Here is a 22,984-nt window from a genome sequence, read left to right as displayed (position 1 = left end):
CTGCGAGACTGGGGTCTTCGTCATGTTGTTAGACGGCGTTAATTTCTTTCCACAAGCAATCAAAGTGTATCCTAATATTCATTTACAGCCAGTGCACTACCTGTTTCTCCCGAATCGCTCATGCCACTTCCCTTTACCGCCACCAAGTCCTTTTGCGGTACCAGCAGACACATCAGGAACAGTATCAAGCTCAACAGTCTCCTTGATGGTAGAAATGATAGAGATGCCCTGCTCAACATGTCCATCTGACGATTGAGGTAGAGGCGTGGGTGAGAGGAGCATGAGAGCATTTGAAGTGTTCTTTTGACGAAGAGCATATGTCTTTGTAGGCGTTTTGATAACAGCCGATGAATCAGAGGACTCCATAGTTAATCTGGCTAATATCAGCATAGTACTTGTGAGAGGAGTGAGATTAGGGGTTGACTTACACGGGTGCATCGTCCGATTCGAGAAGAGATAACAGGTCCGGAGGGAGTTCGATGAGGCGATAGCTTGTTGGGGAGGGGTTGTGCTGGACTGTGATACCGCCTGACTGGCTTGCCATTGCGATGACAGTTTGTTTCTGGTGATTGTGGAGGTTGAAAGGGTGAGTGGTTGGTGTATGAGAGAGAGAGAGAGAGAGAGAGAGAGATGTATCATGACGCGCTAAAAGCGAAGTGGGCATTTGGGTCCACGTGAAGATCTCCCGTTGGAGTTTGGAGGCTGAGAGGAAAGAGTTACAGTGATGGGCAGACCAACCTTGCCAACAAGAGTGATATACCGATACATGATTGATCTTACGACGACTCCGAAGAATTATGAGTCAGGACATAATCAGGTTGCCAGGTACAGACGTTGCTTACCCACTAATCTACTATATTGAAGGATAATCTGTCAGAGCATCTTATCTGAGCTGCCCCTCTATCATGACGGATGAAAGACACAATTGAGCGCTGTTGGAAACAATTGCTATAAACTAAAGCGTATAATTGATCATAAGTCTAAAACGGAGTATATGTCAGAAAAGCGCAGGCTCATCGCTTCAAGCCTAAGACAAAAGAAGCTTAAATTGCTATTGCTGACTTCTTGCCCTCACAAGGGTCGATCAATGAGCAAATCTCACTCTCACAAACTGTACGACAATGAGTAAGATGCTCAGACCCAACTTAGAAGGAATGTGTACAACTACCAATCTGTTTCAGTCATGTCAGATTATAGCCTCAAGAAGGATTTAGCCACCCTTGCTGTCTAGCCTATAAATATGTCAAGAGTAGCAGCTTTGCTCGCTTCCCCCTTACTTTTCTATTCATCTCAAAATGACCATCACCAATTCACACAACCCTGAGAAAGTCGACGTTGTCGTCGTCGGCGCAGGCCTTTCTGGTCTTCGCGCCGCTGTCGATGTCCATGAAGCTGGCCATTCTGTTATCGTTCTCGAAGCTGGCGACAGAGTTGGCGGCAAGACTCTGAGCGTCGATGCCTCTCACTTGGGAGGTAAAGTCGATCTGGGCGCCGCTTGGCTCAATGATACGAACCAAAGCGAGATTTACAAGCTCGCGCAAGAGTTTGGGTTTGATCTGATCGAGCAGAGAGCCACTGGATACAATCTGCACCAGGATTCAACCAGCAATGTTACCAAGATAAAACATGGTACCGGAATGCCTGTACCTCCAGATGCAGCCGATATTGTTCAGAAACTCCTTGAGAAACTGAACAAGTGGGTTGACGAGATTGACCCAGAGAACCCTTCGGCTCATCCTGAAGCCGAGATGCTGGACTCTATGACGTTCAATGAGCTCAGTGTAAAGTTTCTGGGTCCTGAACTTGGTCCTGCTGTTGCTGATTCGGCTACGAGTCCTCTCTTGGGTGTTGGGCCAGATGAAGTCAGCGCCTTGTTCATGGTCGACTATATCCGCAGCGGTACGGGCTTGGACAACATGGCTTCTGACAAGAAGGACGGAGGGCAATATTTGCGCAACAGACAAGGCCAGTACCTCAAGTCTATCGTGAAGTGAGCCTTTGGCTGACAAGAAACAGGCAACCAGACGTTTTCGGTCCGTCTAGCAGCAAAGCTCCCAGAGACAGCCGTGAGACTTCGCAGCCCCGTCAAGATAATCAAACAAGGCTCTGATGGTGTCTTGATCGAAACAGCCAACCCAAAGCAGAAATTCCGAGCCGAGAGGGTCATTGTCTCAGTTCCCACGTGTCTCTACCCTTCTATCAATTTCGAGCCGCCGCTACCAGAGAGTAAAAAGACACTAGGCGAAAGCACTGCACTAGGCTGTACGTCTAAAGCCATCTTTGTCTTTGACAAGCCATGGTGGCGCGACGCTGGTTTCAGCGGCATCATAGAATGCGAGACAGGTCCAATTCACTTCTCAAGAGATACATGCTCACCAGAAGATGGGCAGTACAGCATCACCTGCTTTGTCGTGGGTGACAGAGGCAGAGACTGGTCCAAGTGGCCATATGCAGAGAAACGAAGAATCGTACTCGAGCAGTTCAACGGAGTCTTCAGTGGTGTCGGTGTAAAGGCACCTGAACCTGTCAATATCATCTTGCAGGAGTGGATCAAGCAGCCCTGGATCTGGGGTTGCCCGTCACCGGTGATGATGCCGGGAACGCTGACGAGTGATAGTGGAAAAGTATTGCGTGAGGTGGTTGGGAGAGTGCATTTTGTAGGCACTGAGACTTCGTTGGTCTGGAAGGGGTACATGGACGGTGCGGTGAGGAGTGGGATACGGGGAGCCGAAGAGGTTATTCGGGCGTTTAAGGGAGAATCAACAGAATAGCCCACCTCCAGCCTGATTAGTTGTTTCTTGTTTCATAAAGCAGAGTCAAATATGGATATTCTATATTCTTCTATTGTAGTTCATTTATACGGATATTGAACTCAGTTTCCTTGGCAATCATATATAGTCTTATCTGTTGTCGGAAATAGCTGAACGCGTCAGACGCGGTCTTGGGAGACTTTATATTAGCGGGGCTCTCTCTCTCTCTCTGTGTCTAAGTTTAGCGGTCAATGCCTTGGAATTTAGCAAGGGAGCTCCCGCTGATCCCCGCCCAGGGCATGGTCAGCATTGAATTTGTGTTTGACCGCTGTTGTTGAGATTGGGTTTTTTGTTGTCCAGGCCACCGAGTTTATTTGGGACACAACATGTAGAGAAAGGTACCAAGAGCAAGAGACTACTAGCTTGGGCACTTATTAGTGTCGTGCTAGCTGCAGCCGTGAATCACAACAAAAATAGTACAGCTTGATTCAGTAGCAATGTTTGTTGTTCCCATCACGTGTTGCGTTGCTGTTGTTGTTGATCAACTGTTGGTTGAATGCTACATCAAAAGTGAATCTGTGTGACGCACGATCGTATCGTATCGTGCTGGGCTGTAGGGACCTGACCTGTAGAATTTAGTGGGTTCCATTCTTCGGGCCCAGCGCAGTTGGTGTGCTAACTCTAGTAACTTCTTAGTGTGTTTACTTTCGAAACCGATGGGACCCACTCGCTCGCTTGTGTTCCCGCTCCCGATTCTGGGCCTTTGTTGACTCCCAGCTCCCGCCCAACTACGGCCAAAGCTCAAACCTCCAAAACCAAACCCTCGTCTTTGTCTCTGCTTAGGCTGTCTTGCCTTGTCACATTTTATAATCCTAGCCAATTTTTTTTCCCTCTCTCAACGAATCCCCCCCACGAAATCTAGATCGACTTTGCCCGCATGCGCGAATCTCTGTGTCCGTGACGAGGGAGGAGGCGACTCGTTCATATCCAAAAGGTCTCTCTCGTCTCTCTTGTCTCTCTCTCTGTACTTTAGTTAGGCTTGAGTCTATCTTGGGCTGGGCCATTGGTTCATCGCTTCTCGTCGAATCGCTCTCCATCTGCGGCCCAACTTGGAGACCACCGCCCGTCAAGTCAGGCCAACATCGACGTCAACACACCTCGAGTCCCTTCTTGACCCAACGGATTTAATCCTGACACCGCGCCATGGTTCGCGTTACCGAGGAGTTGGCGCTGTCGTCTGACAATGTCACTCTATACCACGCCGCAGATCCGTTGCTAGGCCATCTTCCTCTGCTCCTCTTCCATGGGCCCTCGACTACCGCAAACTACACCCTCAACAGTTCTCGAGTCCAAGTCCACGTCTTCACCCCCGCCGGCTTCCAGAGCTTCCCTCGAATCACAATCTCGCCCAATTCCCCATTTTATGGTGTCGTCCATCACCTACCCCGCGAGTTTCAGGGCGATGAGGTCTACCGCGCTCTCGCCTTCGCCCTCTTCAAGTACTTCACAGAGCTGCCCGATGGCGTGAAAACGTACCTCAAGAACCTATACCCCACGCGAGGTCGACGTCCAGGCAGTGCGCCTACTCTGTTCAGCGAGCAACATGCTGCCGAGATTGTTAAGGACATGGTCCAGAGCGACCACACAGCCGACATCATCGAGACATTACAAGATGCTCTGCAGACACAACATATCAGCAATGTCGACCTCGACTTTGTTCTTCCACCAGGCGCTATCGTGCCCCTCCAAGCCGCCGACCTCGAGGACGTGCCCGACGACGAAGACGATATCCTTGACCCAACTTTGCGCCAGTATGGAGGGTACACACCGTTGATAAAGCTATTCGGAGAACCAGTCTTCCTGCCGACAAGTCGTTTACGAAGAGCGCCCTCCAAGCCGACCGCCTTAAATCGAAGCAAGTCGTTTCTCAAAGATCAAAAGGTCGAGCTGCGCATGAAGCTGACAGAATTGGTGGAGACCGAGGAGCGGTATGTGGGTAAAGTGAGGGAGCTGGTGAAGCACGTCGCAGCCGATTTTCGAGAGAGCGCTCAAGCGCGAGCTCCTGGTAGTCTGAGCCCTTCCGAGGAAGAGTTGGAGAAGCTCTTCCCCAGCTCTGCAGACGGCATCCTTCAGGTCAACTCTGCCTTTATGGAGGAGATGCGGAGGATCATAGACGACACCGAAGAAGAGGCCTTAAAGGATATGGAAACACCGACGATGAGCTTTATGGGGTCCAAACTGGGCAAAACAAGAGACCCAAGTGGTGCTCTACAAATCGCCAGGCTATTCTTGGAGTGGTTCCCAAAGTTCACAGAGTGCTATCAGGATTATATCAAGGCCAGCCAACATTTCCCCACGTTACTCAACTCTTTCCTTGACCAGCAGTCGAGTTTCAAACAGAGGGTAGCTCAGGCTGGCGAGCAGACGATACGCTCCATTCTTATTGAGCCTGTTCAGAGACTTCCTCGTTATAGCTTGCTTATAGATCAGATCGTTGGCTGTATTCCTATGACACATCCCGCCTTACAACCCATGTTGAAGGCGCGAGATATCATTACGAATATCTGCTCAATGGATGATCCTTTACCCGACAAGCCTCATGTCGCCAATAGACTTCGAAATATGGTTGAAGCCTGGCCTTTGAATCTTGAACCACAAGGACGTCTCATTGCAGCCGCCGATTTCACTGAGTTGGCACCGCCTTTCCAGCCATTGCTCAACCAGTCGGATAGATCTGGCATCTTCCTACTCTTTTCAGATTGTGTGGTCATCCTCAAGAAGATGAGCGGGAATATGACAGGACGAGAGCTTCTTCGTGAGATCGAGAAACCCTCAGCAGCCGGTCTACTTATTTCTATGACCAACGCAGCAGGGGGGCCAGCGGCATATGAGTTCGTGTTCACAGGGTGGCATGACATGGCTGACGTGCGATTCACTGAGGCAGTAGATGGCACATTGTTCTGGATGACTTCGACATCAGAAATGAGGGGAGCTCATCCAGGCGAACACCGCATCAGCAAGGCCGTCACATCGCGATGCTTTCTTTTGCAAGAGATGTACGAAGCCAGAGCCGCCAAGTGGGGAGAGGATGTGGTCAAGGCGAGAGTTGAAGCTCGATTCTCGGAGAAAGAGCGAGAAGACCCAACCTGGACTCTACGAACAGCGCGAATGCCAGATAGCAATCTGGGACTTCACGCTGCCATCTTCCAGGAGGGCGCGGACCAACTCATCGAGGGCCGCAAGGAGCCTGCCCCGATTCGAGTGGTCGTCGATCATGACAGGGGCACTAAAGGAGCGCCTGTAGGCCACTACGGCGTCGAGATTGTCGTGAATGTGACCACGAACGATATGAAGAAGGTATCGATGCTCACAGTTGGGCTGAATGGGAGGCAGTTCCAGGACGAAGTTGCTCTGGAAGACTTCCTCCCCACGATGTCAAGACGAGGTGAGAGTCGGCATGATAATCCCTAAAGCCTTGAGCTAACCAACAACAGTTATTCAACTATTAAGCACACAACATAGTATCTCCAATATGCAATTGACGGCACCACTCGTTTCATATTACTCCAAGACACTACATGGACTGTTACTCAACACAAGAGCGGAAAAGACCAAATCATTCCTGGCTTCTTCCCCTGTTAAGCTTCTCTCTAGTTTCTGGGGAGGCAGCTCAGTTCATATCTCCGACACAGCAAGTGTAGGCTCAAAACACAAGCAGGTGCCTTCAATACACCGCAACAACAGCCAAGCGTCTGTTGTTAGCTCAATAAGGGGAGGCAAGGACAGTGTATCTCAAGAGGAAACAAGGACCGAAAACCCATTAGTACGCCTAGAGCAGACGTTTACTGGATATGTTGCTGCTCTTCAGTCCCGCAAGGGTCTTATTATTGGTCGGACATTGCTCCAACGCTCTGTGGTTGATGAGCTGTCTGTGAACGAACTATATAACAGACTGATCGAGAGCCCGTTTGACGTCGATGCCGCCGCCGATCTAGGCACCGAGGTCATATTTGTGGCTTTTGAAAAGTTCCTGCGCATTGCGTGGACTGATCAAATCGGCCCTGTCATGTCAATGCATTCCCTTGATACGCTCCAGGCGCGGGTGAATAAGAGAGTGCCTGGAGACTTCGCGGACTTCGTCAACTTTTTGTTTGGAGACATGGCACCACAGAATCGTCGCGCTTTCACTGCCCTCATCAAGCTTTTGGCCAATCTGCTGGACGGGTGTGGCAATGATGGTGACAGGGGAGCATTAACACTTGCTTTTGCAGAGCTGCTCGTCTACGATGGAACAGCTCCTAATTATATCAATCTTCTCGATCGTCTTGTGGAAGACTGCGATCGAATTTTTGAAGAACCTGGTTTAAATCACAGTTTCAACCTCGATAACTCAACATATGAGTCAATCAACTCGGCGATCCGTGGCAAAGGATACACACCCTCATTGGCCTCAAACACTTCGTCGCTACGCCGGAAATTTGGGTTCGATAATCTGTTACGACAAAATAGCAGAGACGAGAGACCTTCAGTATGGCGACAGCTCAGTAAGCATAGAAATCCCGCCACAGGCGAGGTAAACAGTTTATCTAAAGCATCATTAGGCCGTTCAAGGTCTATTGATGACAACACACTGCCCAAAAAGCTGTCGCGGCGCCCAGGTTCCAAGGATCGTCCGCCCATAGCAGGGGCGTTTGACGAAATGCAAAGACCTGGCAGCTCTCATAGGTTATTGGAGACAATCGGTGAGCCGGAGACAGAGAAGCCACTCCCACGGTCGCCCAGGAAGAAGCGGCGCAGTTCATTATCAGACCTCAAGAGTCTCATGGCAGCGACTACACTCGATGACGATGCTGAATCACCGCAACCGCTTCAAGACGCGAAAGAAACATCAGAAAAGGTCAACGCGAGCCCCAAGGCGACATCTCCGTCTAGAATACCTGTTAGTCCCGGTATAGCGACGTTGAGAGGTTCCAAGCAGAAGGAAAATGTTCCAGATCCGTTTCAGCAAATTACGTCGCCGAATACTTTGGCGCCCAGCCCCATGGAACTTTCAGAAGAGCCAACACGACGCACGTCACCAGCCAAAGGCCACAGACACTCAAGGACCCTATCATCGACTAACATCCCGACACTGCGCCCCTACCGCTCAGCGCCTCCAGGATCTGAATCACCGCCCCGTCCAAGCTCAAGTCCGACCAGGCGAGGAACGCAGAGACTCCGCTTACAGTCCCCGCAAAAGCTTCGAGAGCGGCTCAACACTGAGAAGCAGGCGGTCGACGACGTGGACGCTTCTCTCAGATCTGAGCTATCCAAAATTGGTGAGGAAATGGCACGCGTCAACAATACACGACCTCCGGGCTCCCAGTCTGTCGATATGAGACGAGTGAGTGCTGCTGTTCGGGAGTTGGAAGACCGCATCCCCACTGCTATACAAGAACTACAAGACAAGCAAAATGCTATCCAACGCGATATGGAAACCACGGTCAAGGCAGCCGAGGCCAAGGTGCGAGCGATTGACCAGCTATACAAGGAGGCAGTGGCAGAGAATGAGCTACTATATGAGAAGTTCAACGGAGAGCTTGGCAAGATAGTCAAGGCTCTCAAGGGCAAGGGCAAGGACGAAAAGGAAGAGCTCATGATGAGACTCCGCGACCAAAGCGACGAAACAGCGCGAATGAAGAAGGAGAACGCGCGACTGAAGCGCGAGATGGTGAGTCTCCGCGCGGCGCTGAAGGGGACGACGGAGTAGGCGCTGCTGTCCTCTGGGAGGCTGGCAGGGAGGCTGTTTGGGCGTTTGAAAATGATTTTGATGGTAATGAGTCAAGGTATTTGTCATGTTTCCACGGCCGGGCTGTACATAACGCGGCGGGTTCTGGGCTTTGTCGGAATAGGGGGTAGGGTCAGGGTCGCATGGCACGGACTGGTCCATGTCTGGAAATGGGTGACCGGGACAATCAATAATGGATTGATGTCATGTTTATACAATATGAATTAGAGGTTATGAAGAGTCATGATGACGATAATCTATCTGTTCAGAGCTGGGTATCATGTATGTGAAGTTTATGAGGCTACGGGTTCGCTTTGTTCGATCCAGCAGTTAAAGAATAAAGGGCCGGCTTGGACAGAGCGGATTGCGGTTGTACTCTGACCACCAAGGGAGGAACCTTGCTTTAATGAGGTATCGTTTGGTGGTTGAAGATTTGGCTGGGATGGTATCCAATGTTGAGGATGCTAGATCAGTCAGTGAAAGTTCATCTTACAGCCAATACACTTACACCTATAGGTGCATTTGCATCATCACGTAGCTCAACGGCAACAGTAAAAGTGCTCCCTTCAGGTAAATCAGGCATCATCTCAGCCTTCTGTGCTACTCTCCTCAGGGCACCTCTCAGGGCCTCGTTTACGTCGGTCCAGTTCACCACACCATCATCATCACCCTCTACCAAGGCAGGGTTGTAAGTCGCCTCCTCTCTATCACCCCACCCAGCAGGAAACAGATCAACGTCAAAGACCCATCTCTCCAATACATCAAAGGTCTTTGCAGCATGCATCGAAATGGCAATACGACGGACAGTTCCTTTGCGTAGCTGTGCCGCTACTGAAGCTACAGCGTCGTTTATCCACGTGCAGAGGCCAGGGTGACGGGATTGATGGACGGGGAGGTTCAGGGCTCGAGCTGTTAGAAAGGTTGTTTTGGGGTAGAGAGCGCGATGGTAGAGGAGGGTGTGTAGGGTCAGTGTTAGAAAGGTTGTGAATGATGAGAGGAGATGGGATGCTTGAGAGGCGGGGATTAGAGGGCCCGTTTCCATTGTGAGGTAGGTTGAGAGAAGAGACTTGAGTGGTGATGGTAGAAATTCATGGTTTGAGAGAGAGAGTACGTAGGGCGCGTTGAGTGGAACGCGATATCACGTGAGTGTCGTCATGAGAATGATCAACCTCGGTTCTTATATAGTCCCTGCCTATAAAATACTGAGGTCACTCAACGTTGCATGTTCGAGGCTTTGTATTAATAAGCTCGAATTCCTAACTAATGCCTTATCTAGGCAACCAATCCTGCACCAATAGTAATCATGGCTTTTGGCATTTGAATCACTGACACTGCCCCGCGATGCCCAAAGTTAAAGGGATCCACATATAGGGCTGAAGAGGCAACTACTTCATGACGCCGCTTCCCAAACTTCCTCAACGTCAACTCATAACCTCCGTCTTCTCCACTATCCACTAGGTATCTTTAGCGAGCTACCTACTATACTGTACCTACTCACTACATCTACCAAAACTCCACTCGTCAACTACAACATCAAAAAGAACATCAAATTCATCGCCCTTCATCATGTCAGAACCTCTCAGTGTTGCCGCCATTCTAACTGGCATGGCAGATGCTCTACCAACGCATCCCTCCAATGACGATTCATCTGACCTCGCTTCATCATACGAAGTCATCGCTCTCCTCATCCACTCATATCTCGCTGCTCTAGGCTTCAAGCTTCTGGGTTTCGATGAGGACAAGAACATACGTAAGTTTACCATCCATCAACATCATGACTGAGCTCACATGAAACAGCTGAATGCGAGTCACTCGCTCCTCGTCTGCCACCACAATGGAACTCGGGCTTCGGTTCTTACAGTTTTGTCTATAAGCACAAGCAATCGGCCATGACCTTTAGCATCCGTATTGACCGCATGGGCAAAAAGGTCGAGATTCGAGGAGTAGCCGTCGGAGATGACAACATCCGTCGTTTTGAGAGGTCGATCAGCGACGTTGTGGATTCTAAGAAACTCCCTCTTCGCATCGCCATCAAGGACGGCCAGGAAGATCGAAGTGATCTTCCCGAGAAGCTCCGCGATGTCTTCGCCTCTGAGCAAGCTATTGCTGGTATATTCTTTCGCTTCCCTTTGTTGGGCATCCCAAACTAATCCGTCTGGCCAGATATCTTACATGACCTCAAGGTCAACATTGTTCAAAAGCTCATCCCAAAACTCCAAAGCGAAGGCTATGTCGAGACAGCTGAAGCCGAAGCTAATGCGCGCTCCGAGCGCCGTGCTCAAGAAGCTCAGAACCCAGACCGTCCGTTCCGTGGCGATCCTGTACCACACCCACACCCGCTTCAACCCCCAGCGAACCCGCTCCCTGAGATAGCTCGTCCACGGCCTGCACCAGTGGGCGACTTTCCTCCTCCCGGCTTTGAGGATGAGTACGAGATGAATCGACCTCCACGAGGCGGTCTTCAAATGCCAGGAAGATCGCCCTACAACATTGGACACGATGACTTGAATCCTCCTGGTCTCGGCCCGCACGATCCTCTTCGTGGTTCGTTCATTGGTGGAGGACTACCTCGTCCTGGTGGTGGCTCAGGGATGCATCCTACTTTCGATGATCCTTTGTTCGGCGGGCACGGAGGTGACGGTTCCTCGGGTTTCGATCCTCAAGCGCCTCCAGGAGCCCGATGGGATCCCACTGGCCCTGGTGGCAACCCGAGATTCCCTGGTCCTGGTAACGGACGGGGTAACAATCCCTTTGGTGGAGGTTACAGTGGCGGATTCGGAGGAGGCTTTGGCGGAGATATCATCTAGACAGAGGTGGAACAATACTAAGGGCAAGTGCACGCTTGCTTCGGCACAATGATTAATGATCAATTTTCTTCCGCTCAACTAGTTCGTGCTTCGATTTTTCAGTTGTGGTGAATTCTATTCCTCCTTAAATCTCCCAAACAGTCTGCCCCCTCGGGAACAAGAAAACATCGGACCTTGATATAGGACGCCAAAATACACTTAGAAAAGGTATCCTAGACTTATACCAAGTTACCTAGGTAAACTTATGTCAAGTTACCTAAACTTATGCTAACCTAAGTCTTTTTGTCACTTATGATCGAGGTCTTTGGTTTTCTTTCCTTTCTTTGCCCATTTTCTCTAATTCTATCTGCAATTCATGTCAATTCATAATACGATACACATTAATCCTGCACCCGGCTTATCGGATTTTCAATAGCCGTGGTTCTTTCCTGCAGTCGGAAAGCAATCTTCCTCTCGCGCTTTCGACGAGAGGAGCGCTCTTTTTTCTTCTTCTTTTTCTTCTTCTTCTTTTTCTCTTCGTCGTTGTCGTAAGCACATGCAGTTCTTGTCTATTGTCCAGCTGAACTAGCGGCAACCTCGTTGAGCTTCGACTTTTCTTCTTCTGTAAGCATGTTGTACCACTCCTGGAAATTAGCGATGTTCTCGCGGCCGCAACGGATGAAAAAGTCGGTCAGATAGGCTTGAGTCTCGTCGTCTCGCTGCCGCTGGCCACCCTCCATGAAAGACATCAGGTCAGCTTTCGTGGTGCCTAGACTGAGATCAAGAGTGTCATCTTCATCCTCCCAGCCCTCCTCGTCATTCTCGTCGTCAAAGCTAGCAGAGGCCACAGCAGCAGAGGCAGCGTTCGCAGCAGCCCGTTGGCCAGATGCAGACAGAAGCTCCTCGATGAGGACCTTGATGATCTTGAGGGAAGCAGGAACAATCGTGTATTGGTCTGGGTCTGATTGTTGGTTGGTTTTATTAGCTTGCTGACTTTCAGCGTATCGGGCGTAGATTGAGTCTAGGGTGGAGGTGGAGGTGGTGGTTGAGAAGTCGCGGATGGAAGGATACATACTCTGCTTTGCGCGTGAGCGTGTCTTAATAAGCCCATCGTCGTTGTTGACGATCAGGTCGCCCTTGACTTGTGTCTGGGCCAGTCGAGGATCATTCAGAGAGTAAAGCTTCGATAGAGCAATGACGTTTTGTCGAATTTCATCGTATCCAGCAAAGTTGACAGAATTCTCCAGCCACTTGGCCATGACAACTTGCAGGCCACTTTCGCCATTGATCTGAACCTGGCTGAGGAACTCAACAACATCTTGAGCGCCAGAGAGGGTAAGTCGGGCGAAGACAAGAATAAGAGACTGGATGAAGGCTGCAGCCTGAGCAGTAGCAAGTCGGTTAGCGACAGCTTGGAGAAGCTGAGGTAAGAAAGGACCAAGGCGCTCCTGGCCAGCCTTCTCGACGAGCTCGGCAGCCAGACCGCCAACCTCGGACGCTGAGTTGTCCTCAATAGAAGGACCCAGGAGTCGGTCGATGATGTGCAAGCAAACCTCTAGACCAGAACGGCCGTTGGCATCTTGCCAAGCAAGAACTTGCTGATGATCATGCTGGAGCATCCACTTCACAACTTCAGATCCAGGTCGGAGGACTTCTCCCTCGGTAGACTCCATAAGAAGACGGTTCAGCTTAGGGAATGTAGCCGCGACGAAACCGGCGGGGAGAGGCTCTGGTCCGTTCTCGGCCAAGACGGCCAATAGCTCGGTGGCAACCTAGTTATCGTCAGTGAAGCATGGAAACTGGTTCATTGGGGCTTACAGTGACCAGAGGGTTGTCCTCGGTGAGATTGGCGACATCAAAGGCGCCAGTGAGCGTAGGTAGAAGCTTTGCACAGAGAGCTGTGTAAGATTCAGGGTCAGAAAGATCCGCAACGATATCTTCAAATGCCTCGGAAATCAGCATAGTGACTTGGAAGTTGCTTGCGCCTAGCTTGGCTAGCATGAAAAGCAGATCAACCGACTTGACATCGTTGGAAAGGGCGATGCGTTTGTCGAGAGTAATAGCAGCGCGGAGGGCTTCAGCGAGCGTAACGAGAAGTTCGTCGGCATCTTCCATATCACTGGGGTCCTTGTTGTTCATGTAGCTTTGGATGGCATTGATAATAGGAACCTGCCTGTCGGCAGACACCTGGCCAGCGTTTATTAAACCTTCGACAGCCTTGACACAGGCGACCTGCACGACCTCAGACTCCTCTTGAGTGATGGAGGTGATGATGCGGTCCAACAGCTCAACCGGGGTCTGGAAAGAACGGCAAAGCATACCAGCAACGAGATAACCTCGGGCGCGGAGAAGAGGTTCTCCGCGTCGGTTAACGGCGTAGTCAACTAGGGAAAGATAGGCATGGGCCACTACTTCGGGAATTTCCTTGTTCATGTCTTGGAAGTCGCTGACCAGCATGACAAAGAGGTAGAGCGCCGCCTCTTGACTGCGCCAGTCGGAAACCTCGCCACCAAATAGGGCCTGTGTTTGGCCAAACAGGCCGTCAATCGCCTTCTGGTTAAACCACTCACCCATCTTGATTAACAGATCCCCTGCAGCAGTTCGTGCGGTATAGTTGGCAGTCACAGAGGTCTCCTCAGCAAGATACAGGGAGCAGTCGATATCCCACAGGTCTTCTTCTTCCCGAGTCACTCGCGAATAACCAATAAGCATGTTCATAATCTCCTTCATCCAGGGAACTTCTGAAGCTGAGGCATGAGCATTGAGGTGACCGTCCAGCTCGGCTTGCACAGGAGGGGCTCTGAAGCATTGGTTAAGGAAGTCCAACTCTTCGAGAATGAGAAAGTCCAAGGTATATGGAAGGTTGTCCGAGTCTTCAAGACGTCCTTGGGCATCCGCTTTGATATAGAGCTGCTCGTGCGGTCCCTGCAGAGTAGAGAGCTCTTTCCAGACTGCACTGAAGAAGATGGTACTTTGGGGAAGGAGCAGGTTAGGGAAAACGCGTCGAATTCGGAGGAGCGTCTTGACAACCTGAAGTTTGAGAGCGATAATATGGCTCCAAGAGTCAGGTTGAGATCCGCTCTCTAGGTTGGCTTCTGGAAGAGGGCTCTGTAGAACGGTAATAAAGAAGGGGTTCCATTGTTGAAGAAGACCGTCCGCAAAAGCGCGAACCTCCTTAGCGTGGTCCTCCTTAATCATATTGAGGAGATCAAAACATCCTCGGAAGATGGAAATAGCGAGCGCTCGGTGCATGGGCTTTCGGTTTTCATTGAGGGCAACCTCAGCAAGAGCCTTGGCAATATCTTGGGCCATTGAAAAGAACTGGTCCTCGCTCAAACTCTCTTCAATTATATCGTTGAGTAATCGCAGGGCGCCGTGAAGCTGTGAATCGGTGCCGGCCGGGACGACAGAGATAACTGTGGGGAGGAGGTTTGGCCATTGCTCGGGGAAGTCGTGGACGGCGATTTTGCCAACGGCGTAACTGGCTGAGATCTTGACTTTGCGATCGTCCTCCGGGCTCAACACAAGGTCGAGCAAGACCTGCTTGAGCTGGCCTCTCGCCTCATCAGAGATAGGGATGATAGGTCCGTCATCAGGCTCATCGTTGTTCCAGTTGTTCTCGATAAAAAGTCGCAGGTTGCTCAGTGCAGCCTGACGGATGTTGGTATCAATCGAGGTGTGGGCGGCGATATTTGCGAGAGACAGGGGAAATGCGGGATTCGTTCGAGCGCGCTTCAACTCGAGTTCGGCCTGTAGCCTGGGACCCTGTTCAGACAGCTGCGTGCTGGAAAGAAGCTGTACCAACTGGTCCTCCATGATTGTATAGGACTTTGGTAAATAAAGAGGTTTGGATGAAATAGGTAAAGAGAAAAAAAGTTGAGGTTGGCGGGGAGAAAAGAAGCGGAATTGACGATGATGGTGGGGGAGAAACAAAGTGTGGGTCTAACACTACCTAGGTAGAGCTTAAGGCAGGAAAGGTCAAGGGGATGAAAGAATACTTAGGACCTTTATCCTAAGGGACAAAAAGACTTAGGTAAATTTAGTATAGCTCAGTATAGATTTAGTAGACTTTAGCTTACCTTAGATCAGGTATTTTTGACCCTTTGGTTTAGCGTCGGGCATTTTCTTGCTCCCATGAGGAGGAAGAGTGCAGGTCGTGCTTCTTAGAAACACCTTTTGTTTTTTTAAATCGACATAGAAGAAAGTGCCGAGATTTTTTTAGAGTAAATCGATGCCTGCCCTGATTTCCATAGAGCGAGGTAGCTACTAAGTTTATCAAATTGCCTTACTAAGTTGTGGCCTAGGGATGAATTCTCGCAACTCTTCGGCACTCTCATCTCAATACTACTCAAATCGCGGGGCAAGCTATTGGTCCATTCACGTGTTCCCCTGTTGTTTTTCTTTGGACCCCTTTACCTGAGAGCCATGGCTACTGGGCTAGGGGAGGGAAAGAGAATGCGGGACCTTGACTCTAGGTAGATGATAAAAAGATTGAGGTAACTCAGTATAAATTTAAACTAAGTTTAGAGTACCTCCTGCTGAGTTTATTTTGACATCCTATATCAAGGCCCGATGTTTTCCTGCTCCCTGAGGGCTGGGCCATGACACAAGCAGAGCCTCGGAATATCGGCAGTCATCGTCGTTGAAGAGCAGCTAGCTACCTTAGCTTCTCCATGTAACTTCTCCTTGACGTAGGGTATCCAGTTTGTCTGGATATGGGCCCCCTGTAGCTTGATCCTGCTGTAGATGGTGACGCAGCATAAGTCGAGTCCAATCATAGTCTAAACTTTCTATCATATTATGAAGATTCCCATTATATGGAAAATCCAATAGCGATCTTCACGATGTTCTCTGGGATACAAGTGTCATACTAAAATCCAAATCGTGCTTGAAAAGACTTACCCTATGGCAAGAGTTCCACGATAAAGATGGTCGGTTTTCAAGTGACTTATCATAAGATCTGGACACTCCTGGTAGCATAAGGTAGTTAGCTGACCTCGATTTCGACATCCAGTCTTTGAAATCTTTACGGTCATGTCTATAAGTCATGTCACTCGAAATATCTAATCGACTTTATATTGCGGAGACTCGGCCTCCACGCGTGATAGATCTCAAGATGCTTTATGTAAGTAGTATCTTGGTCTCTTCCGTAATTGCAAAATGGCTATACTTGGCCACTATAACACATCGCTTTCTGACCCAATTTCGTGGTCTCTGTGTCCATTATTTAAGAGAGAAAAACTCTTCAAATCGTATGAGGTCGTTTACTCTGCCCCATCGGATAAGTGAGTTTACAAAGTTTACGGGCCGATGACAGATTTACAACTAATGCCGTTTTCGTTCTCTCTGGGTGATCCCGAGACGGTGACGGAGCTGAAGTCGCGTCTGTGATTTCCATCAAGTAATACTTGCATATCAGACGCATTGACTGTCAATGTTCCTTGATATACGAATGCCGATCCAAAACCGAAGATTTGCAATTACTGGCTTACGTTTCTGGAGAATGCAGCTCGTGAGGAACCGAATCATACTATGTATGCATGGGCCGGGGACTTATTCAAGTTAGTCTTGTTGCTACTCTGCCTCGGTGTTACTTGGATTTCTAGATGCTAGATGTACCGGCATGACTCTGCCATCGGTTAGGCCATGTCAGTCCAGAATAGATCAGCCATGCCATTTGGGAGAACTGAAAGCAGTCCCGAAGAACACAATTTCATTTGGGACGTGGCGTGTTATTTGCGACCAGGTCGTTATTAATCCAACCATACGATGTAAAAACGGCGAACTTTCGGGGCAATACGAAGCTGAAAAGGGTCATCGCGAGGTGCTGCCAGAAACGGGATCAAGGATTCTTATGCCGGTATCAACCAGAAGGAGAACCAACACATCGAACTTCAGATGGAGAGGGGTCGAAGAGAGAGAGATCAGGCAGTAGAGTTTCGGTTAAAACCCGAAATGACCTAAGCTGTTGACAACGAGATCGCATTTCAGTGACTACTACGTGGATGAAGTTCAAGATAGTCCTGATAGGGCAGATAACTGCAGGCCTGGGCACTTTTACTATAAAAGAGACGGTTGACTCGATGAGATCGAGTAACAGATTTGTTCTGCAGTTCCAGGCTAACTCGGTTTGGGAAAGGCGGTACGGTACCCGTATCTTAGACGCATCGTTGTGGTGATAAGGAAACCGAGTTGACCAATGATATTTCTTCGTTTATATCCGCCTGGGGTAACTGATGTCCGATGGGTTGGCTCCTGCTCACATGGCGCTGATAGGTAGTGGCCCTGCCAGCTGCCTACAGTTGCATTTTCTGCAGAGCATCTTTCTTAGGCCCAGAATTTCAAGAGGAGTACGTACCGTCCGCCTTCACTGCAAACCTCTGTCTCCATGTTTTGCTTTGTTTCTCTCTTGCAACAAAACAACAGTAAATATTCGAAATCAACCTTGGTACATCTCTCCTATATAAAGCGACATCGGGGTCTCTTCCTAAAGCCTACATCAACATTACCCGGAAACACCTTCCAGCAACCACCCATACCAAGTATCGCTCCTTGGATTTAGGGTCTCATGTGGGGGCGCCCACCAAAACACGGCTTGGCTTCTCGGGCCCCATTTTCGTATCCATGTCACTCGAATCATCTCTCTGCATCAGCGCATCGTTCTATTCTATGCCGAATAGCATACGTACCATTGTACTTTGATCATATTCGAATGGATACCTATGAACGTTTCGACTTTGTTGTTGCGTGATGGTCTTACCATGCAGATCCTTCTGCTTTTCAAGGTCTGAATATCCGAATCTACAAACCGTCACAAGTTGGTCGTGTGCTCGATGAAACGACAAAGAAATACCGACCGGAAATGCAAAGTTCTCTCAGTGCCAACATGGGGAAGAATAACCTTTCTCAGCTTGACCTACTACGGCAAAAGTGGCCGCCGGCGAGGGCCCTTGCGTGGTATGTTCCTTGCCGGCTAGTTATCTGCAACGGCTGGGTCTGGGGATGAAGATCAGACTGATAGTGGCTACTGGGCGCTGATAACCTCGAGCCAAGATGGGGTCGCTCTAGTTCCTCTTGTCAACGCAACCGTAACGCAACAACGAGGTATGTCTCTCAAACCATAAATATAAATACTGCCTGTCACCCACTACGACCAGACTCTCCAAGACAAGAAGACGGTGGAGAAGTTCCAATTGGTCCCCTCTCATCCTTCAGCAAGACTACCATCTCACGTTCTTCCATCATTTCTTGTGTCATTGGATTTAATCCCAGTCTGCCATCCCTACTTGGTGTCACCTACACGTCATAAGCACCTCGAACAAGGTCTACCTATTACAATACAAAAAGTCTATCTTACTTTTTGAGTTTCTTCTAGATTCAAGCATCCGAAGCTTTTTGATCCCCGTTACTGGCTTATACTTCCACCTCCCACCTCGTCATACACCTAAGCCATGGAGGCCAGATCACGATTTAAGGTCTGGGCTGATAAAGTCGCTGTTGAGTCTGAACCTGGCTTGACCAAGACCCAGCTTATGGTATGAAGGCCTCGCAAGCTTCAGCTTGTCATCATGAGACTGAGTTGTACTGATCTCTTATGCATGCAGCTTACGAACCATGACCTCAAACCTGTCGAGGTGGAGCGCCGACAATGGGGCCCATGGAACTTTGTTGGTTTCTGGATCGCCGATTCTTTCAACATCAACACTTGGATGATTTCATCGTCCATGATTGTCAATGGTCTATCATGGTGGCAAGCCTGGCTCTGTGTCTGGATCGGATACAGTATCACTGGTATCTTTGTCGCACTCAATGCTCGTTTCGGTGCCATGTACCACATTGGTTTCCCTGTTGCCAACAGAACCTCCTTTGGTATCTGGGGTAGCTTGTGGCCTGTGCTGAACCGTGCTGCTATGGGTATGCTCCATCTTTCCCAGCACAATAAGAATTCATTACTAACATATAACAGCTGCTGTATGGTATGGAGTTCAGGCTTACATTGGCGGAGACTGTATCTATCTTATGATCCGCACTATCTGGAAGTCATGGGCCAATGTTCCCAACACTTTCAGCGAAAACTCGGGCACCGATACCTCACACTTCGCTTCCTTCTTCATCTTTTGGCTTGTATCGCTTCCAGCACTCTGGTTCCCTGTCCACAAGGTTCGACATCTCTTCACAGTCAAGGCATACGTTGTTCCCGTGGCTGGAATTACCTTCCTAGCCTGGACCATCTCGCGCGCAGGTGGTATTGGCCCCATTGTAAAGGCAGGTAACAAGGTCCACGGCAGCGACTTGGCCTGGGAAATTGTCAAGGGCATCATGTCTTCTATCTCCAACTTCGCGACACTCATTGTCAATGCCAGTGACTTTTCTCGATTTGCGCAGAAGCCCAGAGACGCACTCTGGCCCCAGATGATCACGATCCCCTTCGGTTTCGCCATCACTTCATTCATCGGCATCATGGTCTCTTCAGCTTCCTCCGTCTTGTACGAGGAGGCCATCTGGAACCCACTTGATCTTCTCGATCGATTCATTGACGATGGAAGTTCGGGTGAGCGCTTTGGTGTCTTCTTCATCGCTACGTCCTTTGCACTAGCTCAGCTCGGAACCAATATCTCGGCCAACAGTATCAGCTGCGGCACTGACCTGACTGCTCTTCTTCCTCGCTGGCTCAACATTCGTCGTGGAAGCTATATTTGCGCCATCGTTGGCCTGTGTATCTGTCCTTGGCAGCTTCTGAAGGACAGCAACCAGTTTACGACCTACCTTTCAGCCTACAGTGTGTTCCTGAGCTCAATCGCTGGTGTTATGGTTTCCGATTACTACATCGTGCGCAAGGGTTACGTTGATACTAAGGAACTCTACGATGCTCGAAAAGAAGGACCATACTACTTCACAGGTGGTTTCAACTGGCGTGGCTATGTTGCTTATATCGCCGGAATTGTCATCAACGTGGTCGGTTTCGCCGATGCTGTCGGCGCCAAGAACGTTCCTCAGGGCGCGATTTACATTTATCAGTTCAACTACTTCTGTGGTTTCATCATTTCATCGACGATGTACTGGGCCCTATGTAAGATCTCACCAGTGCCGGCGACTAGCGATCGATGGATGGAGGTTGGTGATGAGATCGACGACATCCGAGTCGCTTATAACTCGAGAACCCCATCATATGACGAAGAGATTGCAAGGAGCGAGGCGCCAAAGGCAGCAGACGAGACGAAACATTTCTGATTTTAAGCATTTCAAAACGGGGGAACATATATCGGGATATGTTTATGGTAACGATTGTTGTTGTTTTTGAGGTATTTGAAAGCTGCTGCTGCATGATGAATGAATATATGGTTTCGAACCAATTGTCTTTTTTACACTGTGGAATTTCTACGATGGGTTTTCTTTAATAGCATACTGCACTTTACAGGGACTGCCAGGCCAGAGCCCTCTGCCAGGTTCAACAGCTTAGAATACTACTATGCTATGTTCGTTCAGTGGACTCAAGCACCTACGACTACTCCCAGATTCTGTTCGCTGTGGAGCTTCTTAGACTTCACTCCCGAGCTCGTTACGCAAGCCCCGTTGGCTCAGTGGTAAAGCGTATCACTAGTAATGATAAGATCACTGGTTCGATTCCAGTACGGGGCAACATACAACCACTTAGGGCGTTCAAGCGTTTCAATTTTTGCTCGGTCTTGGAGCTTAATTGATCTTGTGAGGTTGACTGAGGTAATTTGACTTTTGGCGTTATGTAATAATAGCGGGACGGCACGCACGCTTATTTAATTTAAGGTTTATGCAAGATGATGTCATACATGCAAGCACTTCTCAATATCTCGATGTAATTGCAGAATGCAATTTAATAACTTAATATAAAAGATAATTTAAAGGCATTAAGTGCTTCTATATATTATTGTTAGACAGTAGTGGCACTGCTGAGCTAAAGACATTCTCTAAAAGAAGTACTTTATGCAATTTACTGCAGACCTTTAAGATAGTATTAATATATATAGATATATAACTCTGTCTGTATTTACAGTAGGCAATAAGTAATAACTTTATATTATCTATTATTTTATAGTGCGTTTTCTGTCAATCGGTTTTGGACTTTTGTTTAGTAAGAGAAATACTATATTATTTACTTTTAAAACTTAAAAGGTCTTACTAAAGTGCTATATATAACTAAGCAAGGCTACCGCTAAAAAGAAAATAGAAGCAGCTGCCTTAACACTATAAGCCATTGCAGCTACAAAAAAAGATACTCATTATCTCGGCAAAAGATGAATTTAATGAAATCACTTGCCCCGTACTGGAATCGAACCAGTGATCTTATCATTACTAGTGATACGCTTTACCACTGAGCCAACGGGGCTTGTGAGGTGATTCCTCGCTTGTTAAAGGACGGCGACTGAGTTGGGATTTATATTTTGGACAATTAACAGAGTATATAGATAGAATAGTCCCAGTTTGGGTTTAAAGCAAGGAGAGTATAGGTCCTGCAGAAGAAGAAACACAAGAAGAATGGGAATGTGGAAAACGCTGTTATTTGTGGAGGATGGCAAGCTGGCTGGGCGATTGCGTCATACATACAGATCAATCCTTGTCCCGTGTAAGCTTGATTATATGGTCTTTACATTTACTTGTCAGATGCGCCATGACTCAGAAATTGCAAGACAGGCGGTGACCAGGAGAACAAAATTAATCAAAAGGTTAGACTGTCTAGTTGCCGACTGATATGCCTGCTTTGTATTCCTGAGAGATATCCAAGAGCCGTGGAACCTTGAAGATTTTGGGTTAATGTATACAGTACCCCATAGTTAGGTAGTACTTACTAACTTATGTGCACACCTACACATGTCTACCTGTCTTACAGATAGTATTGATCGAAATCCTGATGTTGTATGTGCCTAATTGTGGAAATGCGAAAGGAACTGTTTAATAAGTCAAACAATAGGTAACTAAGGGTTGCATAAAATTCATCAGACAGTTGGTAGATAAGGTAATGATTCCCTGTATGGATACCGGTGGCCGGACTGGTATTTGTTGCCGTCTTCCGAGCGTCCCGTGTTATGTGGGCTTCTCTGGGATCTGTACAACCGCGGTGAAGCCTAGGTGTAAAACGAGTCAATGTTACATTAAAGTGGTCAGTTGACACGAGAACTTCGAATGCGGGATTAATGTTCCATGAAGTTTCGACAGTCTGTTATCTGTTGCTATCGATATCTTGGCTCCCACTTACACGGTTTGGGCCTGTTTGATGGATCAAGTCGGATTGCAACTTGAACCAATTATCGAAACTTCAGCCATAATTATATGTTTTGGAATATTTCTCATGATAAATGACGTCTGATATTCTGCAATAACGACAAAATGACGGAGAAATGAAAAGATATTTGACTTCGTGATTAATACTGAGTTCAACTGTCACTAACATGGAGTAAAGAAATGGCATATTTTGGAGGACTCCACCATTGCGGATCATTGTCCGGCCCGCCTCAGCCAATACGATACCCCGCCAAATGATTTGTGGTCGCCCAAAAAAATGACCGATATCGTCGTGACCAGAAGAGAAAAATTTTCCCGTAGGTTTCACAAACAAACTGGTACAAGTCTAACTCTTGTTTGGGTGTAAGAACACTCGATTCCTCTTCAACCTCTACACGAACCATTTCCGTGACACGATATTCAAC

At 48.6% G+C, this 22,984-nt stretch overlaps 7 protein-coding genes and 2 non-coding genes across 9 annotated transcripts; 5 read left to right on the top strand and 4 right to left on the bottom strand.

Annotated features, from left to right (window-relative positions):
* Positions 1 to 96: 96 nt before the first annotated feature.
* On the bottom strand, positions 97 to 544 carry FPRO_02630 (uncharacterized protein; the record flags this gene model as incomplete). Its single annotated transcript, XM_031227247.1, has 2 exons — positions 97 to 373; positions 429 to 544. The coding sequence occupies 2 exons, from the start codon at positions 542 to 544 to the stop codon at positions 97 to 99; spliced, it is 393 nt and encodes a 130-aa protein (XP_031077703.1).
* A 751-nt stretch (positions 545 to 1,295) lies between these two features.
* Positions 1,296 to 2,771, top strand: FPRO_02631 (uncharacterized protein; the record flags this gene model as incomplete). Its single annotated transcript, XM_031227246.1, has 2 exons — positions 1,296 to 1,899; positions 2,017 to 2,771. 2 exons carry the CDS (start codon positions 1,296 to 1,298, stop codon positions 2,769 to 2,771), a joined length of 1,359 nt encoding a protein of 452 aa, XP_031077702.1.
* Positions 2,772 to 3,953: 1,182 nt separating this feature from the next.
* FPRO_02632 (uncharacterized protein) lies at positions 3,954 to 8,499 on the top strand (the record flags this gene model as incomplete). Its single annotated transcript, XM_031227245.1, has 2 exons — positions 3,954 to 6,195; positions 6,245 to 8,499. The coding sequence occupies 2 exons, from the start codon at positions 3,954 to 3,956 to the stop codon at positions 8,497 to 8,499; spliced, it is 4,497 nt and encodes a 1,498-aa protein (XP_031077701.1).
* A 311-nt stretch (positions 8,500 to 8,810) lies between these two features.
* Positions 8,811 to 9,559, bottom strand: FPRO_02633 (putative protein MUS-26, involved in DNA repair; the record flags this gene model as incomplete). The annotated part of the gene is made up of 2 exons (XM_031227244.1): positions 8,811 to 8,981; positions 9,026 to 9,559. 2 exons carry the CDS (start codon positions 9,557 to 9,559, stop codon positions 8,811 to 8,813), a joined length of 705 nt encoding a protein of 234 aa, XP_031077700.1.
* Positions 9,560 to 10,083: 524 nt separating this feature from the next.
* FPRO_02634 (uncharacterized protein) lies at positions 10,084 to 11,324 on the top strand (the record flags this gene model as incomplete). The annotated part of the gene is made up of 3 exons (XM_031227243.1): positions 10,084 to 10,267; positions 10,315 to 10,626; positions 10,681 to 11,324. The coding sequence occupies 3 exons, from the start codon at positions 10,084 to 10,086 to the stop codon at positions 11,322 to 11,324; spliced, it is 1,140 nt and encodes a 379-aa protein (XP_031077699.1).
* A 548-nt stretch (positions 11,325 to 11,872) lies between these two features.
* FPRO_02635 (uncharacterized protein) lies at positions 11,873 to 15,119 on the bottom strand (the record flags this gene model as incomplete). The annotated part of the gene is made up of 3 exons (XM_031227242.1): positions 11,873 to 12,264; positions 12,379 to 13,075; positions 13,122 to 15,119. The coding sequence occupies 3 exons, from the start codon at positions 15,117 to 15,119 to the stop codon at positions 11,873 to 11,875; spliced, it is 3,087 nt and encodes a 1,028-aa protein (XP_031077698.1).
* A 3,635-nt stretch (positions 15,120 to 18,754) lies between these two features.
* Positions 18,755 to 20,534, top strand: FPRO_02636 (putative uracil permease; the record flags this gene model as incomplete). Its single annotated transcript, XM_031227241.1, has 3 exons — positions 18,755 to 18,838; positions 18,908 to 19,217; positions 19,270 to 20,534. 3 exons carry the CDS (start codon positions 18,755 to 18,757, stop codon positions 20,532 to 20,534), a joined length of 1,659 nt encoding a protein of 552 aa, XP_031077697.1.
* A 336-nt stretch (positions 20,535 to 20,870) lies between these two features.
* On the top strand, positions 20,871 to 20,942 carry tRNA. The gene has a single exon. It is a non-coding gene; the product is annotated as a tRNA-Thr (tRNA).
* A 652-nt stretch (positions 20,943 to 21,594) lies between these two features.
* tRNA lies at positions 21,595 to 21,666 on the bottom strand. The gene has a single exon. It is a non-coding gene; the product is annotated as a tRNA-Thr (tRNA).
* Between the last annotated feature and the right edge of the window lie 1,318 nt (positions 21,667 to 22,984).

The sequence above is a fragment of the Fusarium proliferatum genome (genome assembly GCF_900067095.1).
Source record: "Fusarium proliferatum ET1 genome assembly, contig: FPRO_scaffold002, whole genome shotgun sequence".
NCBI classification, from domain to species: domain Eukaryota; kingdom Fungi; phylum Ascomycota; class Sordariomycetes; order Hypocreales; family Nectriaceae; genus Fusarium; species Fusarium proliferatum.
The sequence above is the reverse complement of the archived record's forward strand: the minus strand, read 5'-3'. Positions and strand labels throughout refer to the sequence as shown.